At 29.4% G+C, this 16,534-nt stretch overlaps 3 protein-coding genes across 5 annotated transcripts; 1 reads left to right on the top strand and 2 right to left on the bottom strand.

Moving 5' to 3' along the window:
* The first annotated feature begins 70 nt into the window (after positions 1-70).
* LOC105836429 (signal peptidase complex catalytic subunit SEC11A) lies at positions 71-2,057 on the top strand. The gene is made up of 4 exons (XM_012680458.3): positions 71-247; positions 357-466; positions 797-946; positions 1,030-2,057. The coding sequence occupies exons 1-4, from the start codon at positions 200-202 to the stop codon at positions 1,262-1,264; spliced, it is 543 nt and encodes a 180-aa protein (XP_012535912.1). The 5' UTR covers positions 71-199; the 3' UTR covers positions 1,265-2,057.
* Positions 1,985-6,512, bottom strand: LOC105836411 (probable cytochrome P450 304a1). Of its 2 annotated transcripts, XM_036289203.1 has the most exons (7): positions 5,231-6,512; positions 4,194-4,445; positions 3,829-4,001; positions 3,484-3,753; positions 3,103-3,389; positions 2,695-2,951; positions 1,985-2,568 (listed from the first exon to the last, which is right to left on the bottom strand). In XM_036289203.1, the coding sequence occupies exons 1-7, from the start codon at positions 5,319-5,321 to the stop codon at positions 2,390-2,392; spliced, it is 1,509 nt and encodes a 502-aa protein (XP_036145096.1). In that variant the 5' UTR covers positions 5,322-6,512; the 3' UTR covers positions 1,985-2,389. The 2 variants fall into 2 exon arrangements, with proteins under 2 accessions (XP_036145096.1, XP_036145097.1); XM_036289204.1 differs by lacking the exon at positions 4,194-4,445.
* A 105-nt stretch (positions 6,513-6,617) lies between these two features.
* LOC118646610 (probable cytochrome P450 304a1) lies at positions 6,618-15,072 on the bottom strand. 2 transcript variants are annotated; one of them, XM_036289871.1, is made up of 7 exons: positions 11,698-11,788; positions 10,559-10,810; positions 10,205-10,377; positions 9,855-10,124; positions 9,166-9,455; positions 7,875-8,131; positions 6,618-7,741 (listed from the first exon to the last, which is right to left on the bottom strand). In XM_036289871.1, exons 1-7 carry the CDS (start codon positions 11,786-11,788, stop codon positions 7,563-7,565), a joined length of 1,512 nt encoding a protein of 503 aa, XP_036145764.1. In that variant the 3' UTR covers positions 6,618-7,562. The 2 variants fall into 2 exon arrangements, with proteins under 2 accessions (XP_036145764.1, XP_036145765.1); XM_036289872.1 differs by lacking the exon at positions 11,698-11,788 and adding an exon at positions 14,298-15,072 and having other exon boundaries at positions 7,563-7,741.
* Between the last annotated feature and the right edge of the window lie 1,462 nt (positions 15,073-16,534).

The raw sequence follows: 16,534 nt of genomic DNA, 5'->3' as shown, positions 1-16,534 counted from the left end.
CCGCTGGTTCTATCGATTCGCCGTTCCCTCATTCACCGTGTTTACGTGACGTGGGCTTCCGCACGGTGGTAGTGGTGGTAGTGGGTGGTGGTGGTAGTGTGGTGGCGGCGGTGGATACGTTGCACAAATCGCCGGTCGCGTCAACGGAGCTAGGAATTATTTTTGTTTGTCGTCAGCCTCCGCGTGCTCAGTTTTCATCATGTTGCAGTCGATATTCGATGATGTGCGGCGCATGAACAAGCGCCAGGTAAATCACTTTTCACGACGATGACAACGACGACGACGACGATGACAGTCGTTGCGAGTCGGTGGCGGTCGCATATGGTGACTATGTATGACTATTCTCTGATTTTCAGTTTCTGTATCAAGTGTTGAGCTTCGGCATGATAGTCTCATCGGCACTGATGATATGGAAGGGTCTGATGGTCATCACCGGCAGCGAGAGTCCAATCGTGGTCGTATTGAGGTACGCAACACATCTAACCTATAAATTCCACCAGCATATAGCGCGTGTTTCTAATTAATTTTTAACTGGCTGTTATCTCGCCGAACTCGCCAAGTTGAAATCGATACTGTCTGCTCCCAGGGACGACACATGCTAAGTGTCTTGTAAAAAATATTATGTTTCTCATATTATGCAAAATATTATGCAAATGAAGATGTATTACACTTGATAATGTTAGAATAACAATGAATATTTGAATTGTAATATTGCATGTTATTAATATAATTTATTGTTTTAACAGAAAACGTCAATCAATAGCATTTAAACTGACATTTGCAAATACTTTTACAGCGGTAGTATGGAACCAGCGTTTCATAGAGGCGATCTCCTCTTTCTCACCAATTATCAGGATGAGCCAGTGAGAGTGGGTGAGATTGTAGTTTTCAAAGTTGAAGGCAGAGACATACCTATTGTGCATAGAGTACTTAAACTTCATGAAAAGTAAGAGTTGTTGCAATGTATCTTGTTACAACATGTAGCATATAATTTTGCGAGAAACGATTCTAAGAGATATTGCATTCTAGGGGTGACCAAAATAATACGGTCAAGTTCCTCACGAAAGGTGACAACAATTCTGTGGACGATCGAGGTCTGTACGCACCTGGTCAGCTGTGGTTGACGCACAAGGATGTAGTTGGCCGAGCGAGAGGCTTCCTACCATACGTCGGCATGGTCACTATATATATGAACGAATATCCTAAATTTAAGTATGCAGTATTAGCATGTCTTGGATTGTACGTTTTGGTACACAGAGAATAAAGCTACTTGATAAGTTTAAACGATATGTTGCGATAAATTGAACTATTTCTAAAGAAATGCGCGGTTTATTTATCTAGATATAAACGAATACACAAAGCTATATATAACACAATAGATTCATACGTACATTGCCAAATTTATACTTTATAAGAAATATTGAAATGTTCCAGCCAGTGTTTGTTCCCTTGTATATATATTAACGTATTTGAATTCAATAGTTTAAATCTAAAATTGAATTAAAAAGTTTGCTATAATTATCGCAAATACATATTTATACTTACTGAATATTTTGTCTTAAGCTTCATGAAATATACATACGATATGCGAGATGAATACTCTATAATAAAGAATCATCGTTAATAAAAAACAAGAGATACAACATTCTCAAAGGGCTGTACTGAAACACGCATGTAATGGTTTGATTATAGCGATAATTGTGAAAAGCATTATCCATAACTGTAAACTACTTGCTAATGTCTAAAAGACATCACAAAAGTTAAAAAACTAAATATTAAAAAAAATATTCTTATGTTTGTTTCTCTGGTTATCATACATTTATAAAAGTGACGTCATTTTCATATTATTACAGTAATGATGACAGTACATGACACAATAAATTTTTATAGCGTGCATAATATTTATATATGTTAGATAAACCATCGTTAGTTTTTTTGTTCTTGAAAATAGCAGCAGTATCATACATGTAAAATTAAAAAGAAATTTTTTTGTAATTAATATGGTACAGTGTAATCACTTTCATCTTTATTTGTGAAATAAATTTGTAATGTTTAGATATATGATGTGACATTGAAAATCCCTTTGTTTTTTCTTTTTAAATTGGTTGTTAATAATTAATTGCGCATTCGAAATCTCATAAGTTAATTTCGCAATTCTGTTAGCAGCTAAGAGCAGACGATAAAAGTTAATATAATTGTGCATTACACGCGACTTATCAACACATATGTTCTTATCAAACAAAAATTTCTCTCTATCAAATTAAAGATAATTTTTAACATACACATGTATTCTATGACCTATATTTGGTACTGCGTAATAATTTGTTATTTGCGTATCGAACTGATTAGAGACGTGCCAATTACTTGTTTGTTTAAAAAATAACGAATATTAACGTGGTTCAAAGCGTATCCACAGCTCTTTGGGAAAGACGGTTATGCCCGGTATTTTGTCCTTGAGGTTCGATGGTTCACCTTTAACGAAGAAAAAATTAAAATTCTGTAACAAAAGAGCCAACGTCCCAAACATGTTGTATCTGGCATAAGTTTCTCCTGTGCACAACCGATGACCTATAAAAAATGGAAATCAAATTGTTATCATTATTATTATTAAATTTAATCTAATCTAATCTATTTTATGCATACAGAGTTCAACAGAATTTGTTGAACTTTATCAAATGATATATATCGACTTACCAAAACCAAAAGGGAGCGAAATATCTTTGGCTAATTGTCCATCTTTCTTCAGAAATCTTTCTGGTCTAAAAACTTCAGGATCACCCCACAAGTCAGGATCGTGATGCATCGCTGCCAAGTTAGCAAAAATTGGTGTGTTTATTGGTATCTCGTATCCTCCTAATGTAGTTGTTTTTACGCTTCTGTGTGTTATACCGAGAGGCGTAACCGTTTCAATTCTCATCGTTTCTCGTATTGTCGCCTCCAAATAGGGCAAACTGAAACATAATAAGAATATTTTAAATAACACGGCTTTGTTGTATTCGCTGATTATATAATTGGTATTAATGTTGTTCTTGTTTTTATTCGTCAATTTTTTAATATAATTAAAAGGTAATTGTCATTTCTCTTGACTGTACAATAACTTACTTTTTTCTATCGTCCCATGTAGCCAGTCGTCCGATTCCGACGACACTATCTATCTCGTTTCTTACTTTTTCTATTACTCTGGGATAGTGCATCAAATACTTAATAACATGAGTAATAACGCCTGGTATTGCGGAGAAAGCAGGAAACATCATATCAATTAACAAAATGATTAATTGATCTTCGGAGAAACTATCCGACTTGTCTTCGTTCAATTTTTTTAGATATCTGTCGACGAATCCTTGGTCATCATTCTCACTGAGAAAACTTTTCCGATCTTCCAGATATTTCTACGGTATAAAATATAATCATATTTTCTTAACGAATTTTTATTTTATATTCTATGAAAATTTTAATTATAATTTTATTTGATAAATTACTCACTTTTATGATATTCGTCATTGTATTGCTTGCCTTCATATGATTTTTATAACCGAACATATTACCAAAGTATTTCAAGAATGGTCGCTGGAAAATAGCACCACCGGTTGTATCGTTTGCCTGTTGAAACATCACAGCTGCACGACACAGACGTCGGGGTGTATCGTGTTCGCTTCTGTCAAATCTGTGACCGAACATAATGTTCCATATATTGTTACCCGATGATGCATATAGGATGTCTGGGAAAAGCGCCAAGTTACCTTTTAATATTTCCTATAAATAATAAAATCTCTCTTTTCTTTTTTTTTTTTTATTAGGGGATTATTATATATCTTACAACAACCGTACCTTTTCTTGATCGTAAATGGATCCATTTTTCATGATATCTAGGAGGAGGGACATCTCATCCATGATTTCGCTCTCGAGCTTTTCCTGGCGTCGACCGAATCCAAAGTCGCGCATATGACGAAGGGCAAATCTCCTCTGTTCATGCCATTTCGGACCGTCAATAAAAAAAATACCTGTATATAATTTTATAATGTATTTATTTGCTATTCTGTCATAAAAGAATATTTACATTATCACGTAAATGCTTATATACGATTTCAAAAAGAAATATAAGTAACTCTACAATCTACACGTAAGAGAATTACATACTGCATATATGCAAAAATATATATAAGTAATGGTATTTTTTTCCCGCATTTTATTACCTAATTCTTTCCCGAAAGCTCTATCTTTTATAAAATCCGCATTCGTAACTCGTCCATCAAATTCATCTCGACCGAGTACTTGTTTTATGCTTTCATAATCGTTCACTATTACTACAAAGACACTACCCATATAGCAGCTGATAATCTTCGAGTTCAATTTCTTGACATAATAGTCAAGGGTCAAATGTGGGAATTTATAGTTTCCCCATAACAATAGCCAGTAGGATCCTCCTATCGGAACTCTTATAATACCTATCTCGAATAAATTTTAAAAATAAAAACAATGATTATAATACTACAATTTATTTAAAATGACTTAAATGGAATTTTCAATGTCACAAAAAAATATATTAAAGAATATTATATATATATATATATATATATATATATAATATACAGGATGTCCCAAAACATGTGGGTCAACGGTCGTAAAAAGGTAAAAGGGATCGAGAAGAACATAAAAGTCCAATATTGTCTTGGGTTAGGTCTTGGGTTAGGTTCACCAATAATTGAGATATTAATTTTTCAAATTATGCGAATGAAAGCGCGCCGAGGGAAGAGCTCGATCCGCTCGAGCCCTTCCTATAGCCCTTCCTCGAGCCCTAACACGGAAGAAAAAATCTTGTGAATGTATTATGATAAGCTTTCATTAGTATACTGTTCACAATTACAATAAAAATTAATTAGTTTATTTGCAGATTCCATACGTTAATATCTCGATTGGTGGACCTAACCCAAGACAATATTGGAGTTTTATGTTCATTTCGATCCCTTCTATCTTTTTACGAGCGTTGACCAACATGTTTTAAGACACCTTGTATATATATATATATATATATATGTATGTATGTATGTATGTATGTATATATGCAATAAATAAACATACAATATATAAAAACTTTTTACAATTTGAATCAGAGAAAGAATATTCAGTGTAATAATAATAGCAGTGTAATATGATTTAATATTGCAAATTGGAAGGAATCGAAATTAAAAACAAGTTTAGCAATTTATATTAATCTAATTTATTGGCTTACCTGGAGGTGTGTTAGGCGGTTTATCGTAAGCAAATCTGTATAGTTTATACACCAAAAGAAGTATAAATATTACGATTAAGAGCGGCGACATGATTCGAACAGATGGTTACTAAATAATTGCTTCACGGATCTGTATAGATTTTTAGGTCGTTATACGCAATGGCAGACGGGAAGGGGAGATAAGAGAAGATTAAATATACGGGGATTGCCAATCGAACTCGTGGTTCATTGTTAAATGATGCTTGCATTTTACATTACGAAAATAATAGAAGAAAAATAGTGATTGTCGAAATGTTCTTCATAAAGAAGAATCCTAATATCGTAAATTTAAAAAAAGACGCTGAAAATTTAAACAGTGTCTATAACACGGTAATAAAATCCACGTAATGTTTACTTCTAGCATTCGATAATGTAATTCGATAGTGTACAGAACTATTCAGACGCTTGTTTGCGCTCATACACGCTTGACGACAATATAATCCTATTGTGACTTCTCGGTTCAAAGTTTAAATGAATTTAATTTATCTTTATTATATTCATCGTTTCAGCATTGACTGACAATGAGACACGTAAATCCAAATGAATGACTTTTTATGGCGTACTTTATATATGTTCTTTATAATTTTAGATCTGCAAATTCGCTGTCACGGATTTTTTAACGATTGTAATCTCGCAATTAATTAATTTGTAATTTCTTGAGAAGGACTAAATTCCACGATCAAAATGTCGTAATTGTTTAACTTAATAAAGGAATTTACCCAGTAAGAAATAGTACATTAAATCGACATTGATTCAACATCGAAATCATTATTTTAATGTCAATTCGACGTCGAATTGATGTCGAATTTATTATTGTTTCTCGCTGGGTAGCTAGTCAGTCGATTATATAGTTGTTTATTCTTTGAACCAATCTTAACTTCTTATATAAAGATAAACTATATCGATTTTTAATGTCATATATGTAACATATTCCCAGATAGTACAGTTTCTTTTTAAAGATTTTATAAAGTATTCTTTTTTTCTGAACAGTAATTCCTTAGGAATTCATAGAAGAATGCTTTAAGAATAACGTAGGAAGTTACATGTACCATGATTCGAATTCCTCAGAACTTCTCAAAGTATTTATACAAAATTATTTGTTGAAATTCCTCAGAACTTCTTAAAGTATTCATTAGAACTTCTCCAAGTAGATATTTCAAACAAAATTAAAAAAATTTTTTTCAGAATTTCTAATAAATGTTCCGATTTTTTATAAGAATTGAAACGTTTTTCGGAAAAATTTAAAAAATAAAAAATTCTGATTAATTTAGAAAATTTGTAAATATTTCTACTAAGGATTTTTAAGAGTTTCTGAGTATTGAAAAAAACTTAAACAAAAAATAAAAAATTCTAATTATTTCTATGGTAATTTTGTAAGAGCAAGAAAACTATACATGTTTCAGCCAAGCCACAGTCGTACTTAAAGCATGTTTAATCTCTGTATCTGCAAAAACGGTTACCCATCCAAGTATCAATCATCGCCAACGTTGCTTGATTTCGAAGATTGTACGCATTCTAACACTTCGTGATGATCCATGAACACTTCTCGTTTATGCATACATATTTGTCATACATTATTACAATATATGTTGTCAGAAGGATGAAACATATGTATAGTTAATACAAACAAGGATGAATGTTGTATCATGCACATCATGCGTGAAACGGAACGCGACATTCTGTCGTTGCAGATCAGCACGTTCTTAAATTGTATATTAATTGGTTTGTTATTTATATGTAGCGTATTTCGTGTATAAAAGTATAAATTAGCATTTATTAAGCGATATATAATTGTAAAAATGTAATTGATATTATCCAAACACTCGAGTAATTTCTGGTAAAAAATACTCAAAGTATTCGAAATAAATCGTGAGGCATTCATTGCAATGAACTCTTCAACGTGAACTAATTGTGGCTAATTCTTCAAGAATTCTTCATGTATTCATTTTTCTACTTCTGCAAGTATTCTTTAAAATGACTTCTCTATGAATACTCTAAATTGTCTATGAATACTCTAAATATTTCAAATAACAAATCGCGAGGTATTCATTACAATGAACTCTTAAGGAATACTTCAATGTGAACTAATTGTGGCTAATTCTTCAAGAAGTCTTTATGTATTTATTTTTCTAATTCTGCAAATATTCTTTAAAATGACTTCTTTATGAATTTCTGTTCATCTCTGTGCTATCTGGGTAATTAACAGTAGACATGGCATTCTGTTAATTATTTTAGATTGCTTGTCGATAAAATAATTAAATAATTATTATACGTGAATTACTATATGTGAATATTAACGTGATTCGAAGCGTATCCATAGATGTTTGGGAAGAACGACTAGACCCGAATCCTTATCCTCGAGGCTCGATGGCTGACCCTCAACGAAAAAAAAGTTGAAGTTCTGTAGCAAAAGAACCAATGTCCCGAATATGTTATATCTAGAATAAGTTTCACCTGGACATAATCGATGACCTAGATAAAAATACACAGAGAAAATTATTCTTATTGCCATTATTAAAACTAATGTAATAATACTTTATACGTACAAAGTTCAGTAAAATTTGTTAATCTTTATTAGATAGATTATGTATGTACATCAACTTACCGAAACCGAAAGGAAGCGAAATATCTTTGGCTAATTGCCCATCCTCTTTCAGAAATCTTTCCGGTCTAAAAACTTCAGGATCGCCCCACAAGTCAGGATCATGATGCATTGCTGCCAAGTTAGTGAAAATCGGAGTGTTTTCAGGTATATCGTAGCCGCATAAAGTGGTTTTTCTTGTACATCTATGAACTACGCTAAGAGGTGTAATTGTTTCAATTCTTAACGTTTCTCGTATTACTGCCTCCAAGTAAGGCAAACTAAAATAAAATAAGAATACTTTATATAATTATTTTTTATGTCTATACTATGTTAAACGTAATAAAATTGAAATTAAATTTGTGCTAACATGTGAAAATAATAGTAACATTTCTAACGTTAAAAGAGAAACTAATATTAACTTCTTATATAGGGATAAAATAAACTAAATCAATTTTTGTAGTATCATGCAACATATATTATAATACATTTCTTTCTTTTCTTTCATAAATTAAGCATAATATACATTTTAAATATTTTTATTAACTACATACTATATTTAGAATAGTTTTTGTTTTTAATTTTAAAAAACATTAATAAATTAAAATATAATTTTTTTTTACTAAAATTAAAAATAATAAAGTAATAAATAATATAAATTATTAAAAAACATATCTTCTTCATAATCAATATAAAAAATTTTTTAATAAAATTGAGAATACATAATAATTTGAGATATATATAACTTTTTACATACATATATTATAAAACATATTTATTATACATTTTTATTTATATATTCTTTTTAACATTAACATTGTTTAATATTAACAAAGTTATATCCCCATTTTTAACTGTAACTGATAAAATATCTTACTTTTCTGCTTTTTCTATTTGGATTATCTTTCTTATTTCATCACGAGAAAAATCTTTTACATTTTGGACCTCTTTTTTACACCATTAGAAGATAACAAATTACAACTACAGATGTTTTCGCTATCACATACGGCTGATGCATTGAAGAGGACTCAAATTGTGAACCGAAACGTTTACGTACTCGTTGTACATATTTTTGTTTGCGTTCGCGTTTGACATCAATTTAAGTAAATTACTTGCACGTTTATATTCAGTAGCAGCTGGCTCTTATTGGTAATTTTTTTCTTTAATGTATATTTTTTTATAAACATATAAAGAATTTAATTTGCGGTATTATATATTTACTTGATATTAACATTATCATTCTTGTTCTTTATTTGTTATTTATTGATGTAATTAAAAAATAATTATCATTTCATAAATTGTACATATAACTTACTTTTTTCTATCTTCCCATGTAGCCAACCGTCCGATTCCAATAACATTATCTATCTCATTTCTTACTTTCTCCATTATTTTGGGATGGTGCATCAAATATTTGAGAGCATGAGTAGGGACGCCTGATATCCCAAACAAAGCGGGAAACATCATATCAACTAACAAAATGATCAATTGTTCTTCCGTGAAACTATTCGACTTGTCGTCTTCGTTCAATTTCTTTAGGTATCTATCGATGAATCCCCGTTCATCATTCTCGCTCATAAAATTTTTTTGACGTATCAGATATTCCTAACAAAATACAAACATATTTTTAATGCTCCATTATTTTATTTGATATTCATAATCTACATTCATTAATTCCATTAAAACTTAAAGTAATAAAATTTTTAAAAAACATTTAAAAACACATGAAATAAATATAAAAAAATTATTTATAATAAATGTAAAATTTATTGAAAAGGAGATTTGGCTTATACACTGCCTTTTCCCAGTTTAATATAAAAAAATAAATTTAAATTCTATACAAGTAAATAAGTCATTGTGTTATTTAAACTTAAAATTTTAAGAAAATATTTATTAAGCACGTATATGTTACGTAGTAGTATATGTATACGTAGTAGTTTATTTGACAATATTGAAATTCTATGCGTAAACTTCGATAATATAATGGTTTGTCTTATAGCATACCTTGACAAGATTATTTAACGTATTGCTTGCCTTCATATGGTTTTTGTAGCCAAACATATTGCCGAAGTGTTTTAAGAACGGGTGCTGGAAAATGGCACCACCGGTTGTATCATTTGACTTTCCGAACAAAACAGCCGCACGACAGAGACGTCGAGGTATATCATGTTCGCTTCTGTCAAATCTATGACCGAACATAACGTTCCATATATTGTTACCCGCCGACGCGTATAGAATATCCGGGAAGAGCGCTAAATTACCCTTCAATATTTGCTAAAATAACAAAATTTTTTCTTTGTCTGATTTTCTATTTTTCTTCACTAAAAGATTATTATACTTTACAATAGTCATACTTTCTCTTCATCATAAATAGGTCCGTTTTTCATTATATCAAGGAGTAAAGTCATCTCATCCATGATTTCGCTTTCGAGCTTTTCCTGGCGTCGACCGAATCCAAAGTCGCGCATATGACGGAGGGCAAATCTCCTCTGTTCATGCCATTTCGGACCGTCGACAAAAAAAATACCTGTGTAGAATTTTATAATGTATTTATTTGATATTCTGTCATAAAAAAATTTTTACATTATCACGTAAATGCATACAATTTCAAAAAGAAATATAAGTAATTCTACACGTAAGAGAATTACATACTGCATATATGCAAAAAAATGTATAAATAATTGTATTTTTTTGCCGCATTTTATTACCTAATTCTTTCCCAAAAGCTCTATCTTTTAGAAAATCCGCATTTGTAATTCGCCCATCAAATTCATCTCGACCGAGTACTTCTTTTATGCTTTTATAATCGTTCACTATTATCACAAAGAAACTACCCATATAGCAGCTGATAATCTTCGAGTTCAATTTCTTGACATAATAGTTGAGGGTCAAATGTGGGAATTTATAGTTTCCCCATAACAATAGCCAGTAGGATCCTCCTATCGGAACTCTTATAATACCTATCTCGGATAAATTTAAAAAATGGAAACAATAATTATAATAACACAATTTATTTGAAATAACTTAAATAAAATTTTATCAATGTCACAAAAATATTTATTAAAGAATATAGTATGTGGATATATATTCTGCATAAAATGTCGGATTAAAAAGATTTAAAAAATATTAACATTTTGCAAAAAGCAGAATTCGAAAATATTAGATCAAATTTAATTAAAAATCTAAATTCTGTTTTTTGAGGATTCAATTCATTTCAAATATTAATTCTTGCAATTAAAAGTATTCACTTGACTCTAAACTTGACATTCTTTGCATTCAATCGCAATAAGAGGCATTCAAATGAATGCGAACCCTCGCATTAAAAAAGATTCACTTCTTCTGCTTTGTTATCAGATTCAGAGTTCATGGTTCTATTCTCAATGTCGCACTGAAAAGTATTGACTACAATCTAATCCGAGATTTTTGCAAAGCAGAATTCACCATAAAGTTTTGTGAATACAAAACACTATTTTTGAATAGCAGAGTATATATTTCTACTGAAAAAAATCACGTCACGAAATTACATAACGAAATTACGTAACAAATCACGTAATTAACGCCGACCAAACACGTAACAAAATGTTTTAAATTGTTACCTAATTTTGTTATGTGATTTCGTGACGTGATTTTTTTTCAGTAGAGATATACATATTATTATATATTTTATATATATATATGCAATAAATAAACATACAATATAATATATAAAAACTTTTTATAATTTGAATCAGAGAAAGAATATTCAATGTAATAATAATAACAATGTAATATGATTTAATACCGCAAACTGGAAGGAATCGAAATTAAAAACAAGTTTAGCAATTTATATTAATCTTATTTGACTTACCTGGAGGTGTATTAGGCGGTTTGTCGTAAGCAAATCTATATAATTTATATACCAAAAGAAGTGTAAATATTACGATTAAAAGCGGCGACATGATTTGAACAGAATAAAGTTACTAAATAATTGGTTCATGGATCTGTATAGCTTTTTAAGTCGTTTTTACGCAACAACTGCAGGCGGGAAGGGAAGATAAGATAGATTTGAACTGATGGATATAACATGTCCTCAGTTTAATTATATTCTTCCCCCGATGATAACAGTTACTGTGCTATTAATAATAAACAATAATGGGTAAAGTAAAATTTTTTTAACAATTTTTCTCAGAATTGGAATCAAAATAAAAGATGTAATTAGAACAAATATTTGCATAAGACGTTACTTTTAACTTTTGATCTTATTTACGTAAAACAATAAATGGTTACGCTTTTAAAAAACAGATCTATTAGTCTGAAAATATAGATAGTATAAGAATGTAAAAGATAAACATTTAACACTTTCAGTACACTAAATTTTTATAATTATCATTTTGTAAAAAAACTGCAAAATTTTGACTGCAGAATTTGTTAAATGGTTTATAACTTAATACCCATACAATGAATTAATACTTTATATTATATAGATAGTTTTTTTCAAACAGTCAAATCCCGAGGAATTGGTTTTGTTTCTTTTGTTTAAATGAGTTCCAATTAGGATTCATCTATTTATTTAGACATGTATCCCAAGCATTGTTCAGTTTAAGACTGAAAGTATTACGAAAAAATAAATATTATAAGTTATTCCATTAATGAAATAAATGCTTAATAATTAGTTTCTAAAAACAAGTCTGATTAATTTAAAAACAAAAGACCATAAAAAATAAATATTTAAAAAATCAAATTATTATGCGCCAGAAAATAAATTAGTAATTAGTTGTTAAAAACCAGATCCGATTAATTTAAAGTATAAAGTAAAATTATAACAGTAATGATTTACTTTTTCATGAAAATGAATAACGGTAACAAGTTACTTTAAAAGAACTCAATCTTGAAATATACATATGTATAAAACTATAGATATTATACATATTCGAGTACATACGCTGCTAAATTTATACTTGGCAAGAAATATTACAATATTGATCAGATCAAAGTGCGTCTCACTGTAGATATATCGCGTGTTTGAATGAATAATCTAAAACAGAGCCGGGACTAGGGTGTGGCAAACGAGGCACTTGCCTTATGTAAAAAATTTAAAGGAGCGCAAAAATGGCAATGAAAATTTCTATATATTTTAAATTCGAATTGGTAAAGACGTCCGTACCGAAATGTAGGGAGGTCCAGGTTTGAACCTTGGTTTGGATGATATTTTTTGTTGCAATAAATTTTTTACAGTGTTTTAAAATGCTTATTAGCATCAGTATTATTAAATCTGTATGTTTGTAATGTATACCTGTACAGGTGATTATATGTCCCAATTAAATTAATATAAATATATTAAATACCACTAATTAATATTATTTTTTATTATATTTTACATGCTGTAAAAGAAAAATGTTTTTGTTAATTCAAGGGCCGCAATTTTTCTTTTGCCTTGGGCGCCGAAATGTCTAGTCCCGGCTCTAATCTAAAATTAGAATTAGAAACTGTTGATTAAAATTATCGCGAAACTTATAAATATTTGTCTCGATTTTCACGATTAAAAATATTCGATATTCAAGAATATACTTTATATTTTATAACAAAGAATCACTAATAATATATGATAAGAGATACGTGACAAGAGATACGTGATAAGAGATAATTAAACACAAACAAAAACACCAATTTTTTGTACTTGACAATATCAAGACAAGATTTACTATTTCAAGATCAAGATAAAATGTCGGATTAAAAGATTTAAAAAATATTAACATTTTGCAAAAAGCAGAATTCGAAAATATTAGATCAATTTAATTAAAAATCTAAATTCTGTTTTTGAGGATTCAATTCATTTCAAATATTAATTCTTGCAATTAAAAGTATTCACTTGACTCTAAACTTGACATTCTTTGCATTCAATCGCAATAAGAGGCATTCAAATGAATGCGAACCCTCGCATTAAAAAAGATTCACTTCTTCTGCTTTGTTATCAGATTCAGAGTTCATGGTTCTATTCTCAATGTCGCACTGAAAAGTATTGACTACAATCTAATCCGAGATTTTTGCAAAGCAGAATTCACCATAAAGTTTTGTGAATACAAAACACTATTTTTGAATAGCAGAGTATATATTTCTACTGAAAAAAATCACGTCACGAAATTACATAACGAAATTACGTAACAAATCACGTAATTAACGCCGACCAAACACGTAACAAAATGTTTTAAATTGTTACCTAATTTTGTTATGTGATTTCGTGACGTGATTTTTTTTCAGTAGAGATATACATATTATTATATATTTTATATATATATATGCAATAAATAAACATACAATATAATATATAAAAACTTTTTATAATTTGAATCAGAGAAAGAATATTCAATGTAATAATAATAACAATGTAATATGATTTAATACCGCAAACTGGAAGGAATCGAAATTAAAAACAAGTTTAGCAATTTATATTAATCTTATTTGACTTACCTGGAGGTGTATTAGGCGGTTTGTCGTAAGCAAATCTATATAATTTATATACCAAAAGAAGTGTAAATATTACGATTAAAAGCGGCGACATGATTTGAACAGAATAAAGTTACTAAATAATTGGTTCATGGATCTGTATAGCTTTTTAAGTCGTTTTTACGCAACAACTGCAGGCGGGAAGGGAAGATAAGATAGATTTGAACTGATGGATATAACATGTCCTCAGTTTAATTATATTCTTCCCCCGATGATAACAGTTACTGTGCTATTAATAATAAACAATAATGGGTAAAGTAAAATTTTTTTAACAATTTTTCTCAGAATTGGAATCAAAATAAAAGATGTAATTAGAACAAATATTTGCATAAGACGTTACTTTTAACTTTTGATCTTATTTACGTAAAACAATAAATGGTTACGCTTTTAAAAAACAGATCTATTAGTCTGAAAATATAGATAGTATAAGAATGTAAAAGATAAACATTTAACACTTTCAGTACACTAAATTTTTATAATTATCATTTTGTAAAAAAACTGCAAAATTTTGACTGCAGAATTTGTTAAATGGTTTATAACTTAATACCCATACAATGAATTAATACTTTATATTATATAGATAGTTTTTTTCAAACAGTCAAATCCCGAGGAATTGGTTTTGTTTCTTTTGTTTAAATGAGTTCCAATTAGGATTCATCTATTTATTTAGACATGTATCCCAAGCATTGTTCAGTTTAAGACTGAAAGTATTACGAAAAAATAAATATTATAAGTTATTCCATTAATGAAATAAATGCTTAATAATTAGTTTCTAAAAACAAGTCTGATTAATTTAAAAACAAAAGACCATAAAAAATAAATATTTAAAAAATCAAATTATTATGCGCCAGAAAATAAATTAGTAATTAGTTGTTAAAAACCAGATCCGATTAATTTAAAGTATAAAGTAAAATTATAACAGTAATGATTTACTTTTTCATGAAAATGAATAACGGTAACAAGTTACTTTAAAAGAACTCAATCTTGAAATATACATATGTATAAAACTATAGATATTATACATATTCGAGTACATACGCTGCTAAATTTATACTTGGCAAGAAATATTACAATATTGATCAGATCAAAGTGCGTCTCACTGTAGATATATCGCGTGTTTGAATGAATAATCTAAAACAGAGCCGGGACTAGGGTGTGGCAAACGAGGCACTTGCCTTATGTAAAAAATTTAAAGGAGCGCAAAAATGGCAATGAAAATTTCTATATATTTTAAATTCGAATTGGTAAAGACGTCCGTACCGAAATGTAGGGAGGTCCAGGTTTGAACCTTGGTTTGGATGATATTTTTTGTTGCAATAAATTTTTTACAGTGTTTTAAAATGCTTATTAGCATCAGTATTATTAAATCTGTATGTTTGTAATGTATACCTGTACAGGTGATTATATGTCCCAATTAAATTAATATAAATATATTAAATACCACTAATTAATATTATTTTTTATTATATTTTACATGCTGTAAAAGAAAAATGTTTTTGTTAATTCAAGGGCCGCAATTTTTCTTTTGCCTTGGGCGCCGAAATGTCTAGTCCCGGCTCTAATCTAAAATTAGAATTAGAAACTGTTGATTAAAATTATCGCGAAACTTATAAATATTTGTCTCGATTTTCACGATTAAAAATATTCGATATTCAAGAATATACTTTATATTTTATAACAAAGAATCACTAATAATATATGATAAGAGATACGTGACAAGAGATACGTGATAAGAGATAATTAAACACAAACAAAAACACCAATTTTTTGTACTTGACAATATCAAGACAAGATTTACTATTTCAAGATCAAGAAAAATCAATCAAGATTTTTGATTCTTGACAAGAAATTATAATTATACATTTTATGGGTAGGTGTATGTATGTGTGTCGTATATGTGCATAATTAAAATACATAAAATTTGATTAAAATTGTCAATGACACGTAAAAATTTTTTATTAAAAGATCTTATACATCTTTATGTATTAGATGAATTTTTTCATTTAAACTGTATATAAACTAGGATTAAAGAGATAGCAGACTTCTGGCAGAATCATCATTCATTTTGTTTCTATGATTACAAATAAAAAGTGCCGCTGTTGAAAATAATCTCTCTGATGGAACCGATGTAGCAGGAATAGATAAAAAGTCACGGGTTATTCGAAATAAACATCGCAAACGCGATCACATTTGTTGCGGAG

This window comes from Monomorium pharaonis, chromosome 7, assembly GCF_013373865.1.
Source record: "Monomorium pharaonis isolate MP-MQ-018 chromosome 7, ASM1337386v2, whole genome shotgun sequence".
Lineage (NCBI taxonomy): Eukaryota > Metazoa > Arthropoda > Insecta > Hymenoptera > Formicidae > Monomorium > Monomorium pharaonis.
This window is presented reverse-complemented; position numbering and strand designations above follow the sequence as displayed.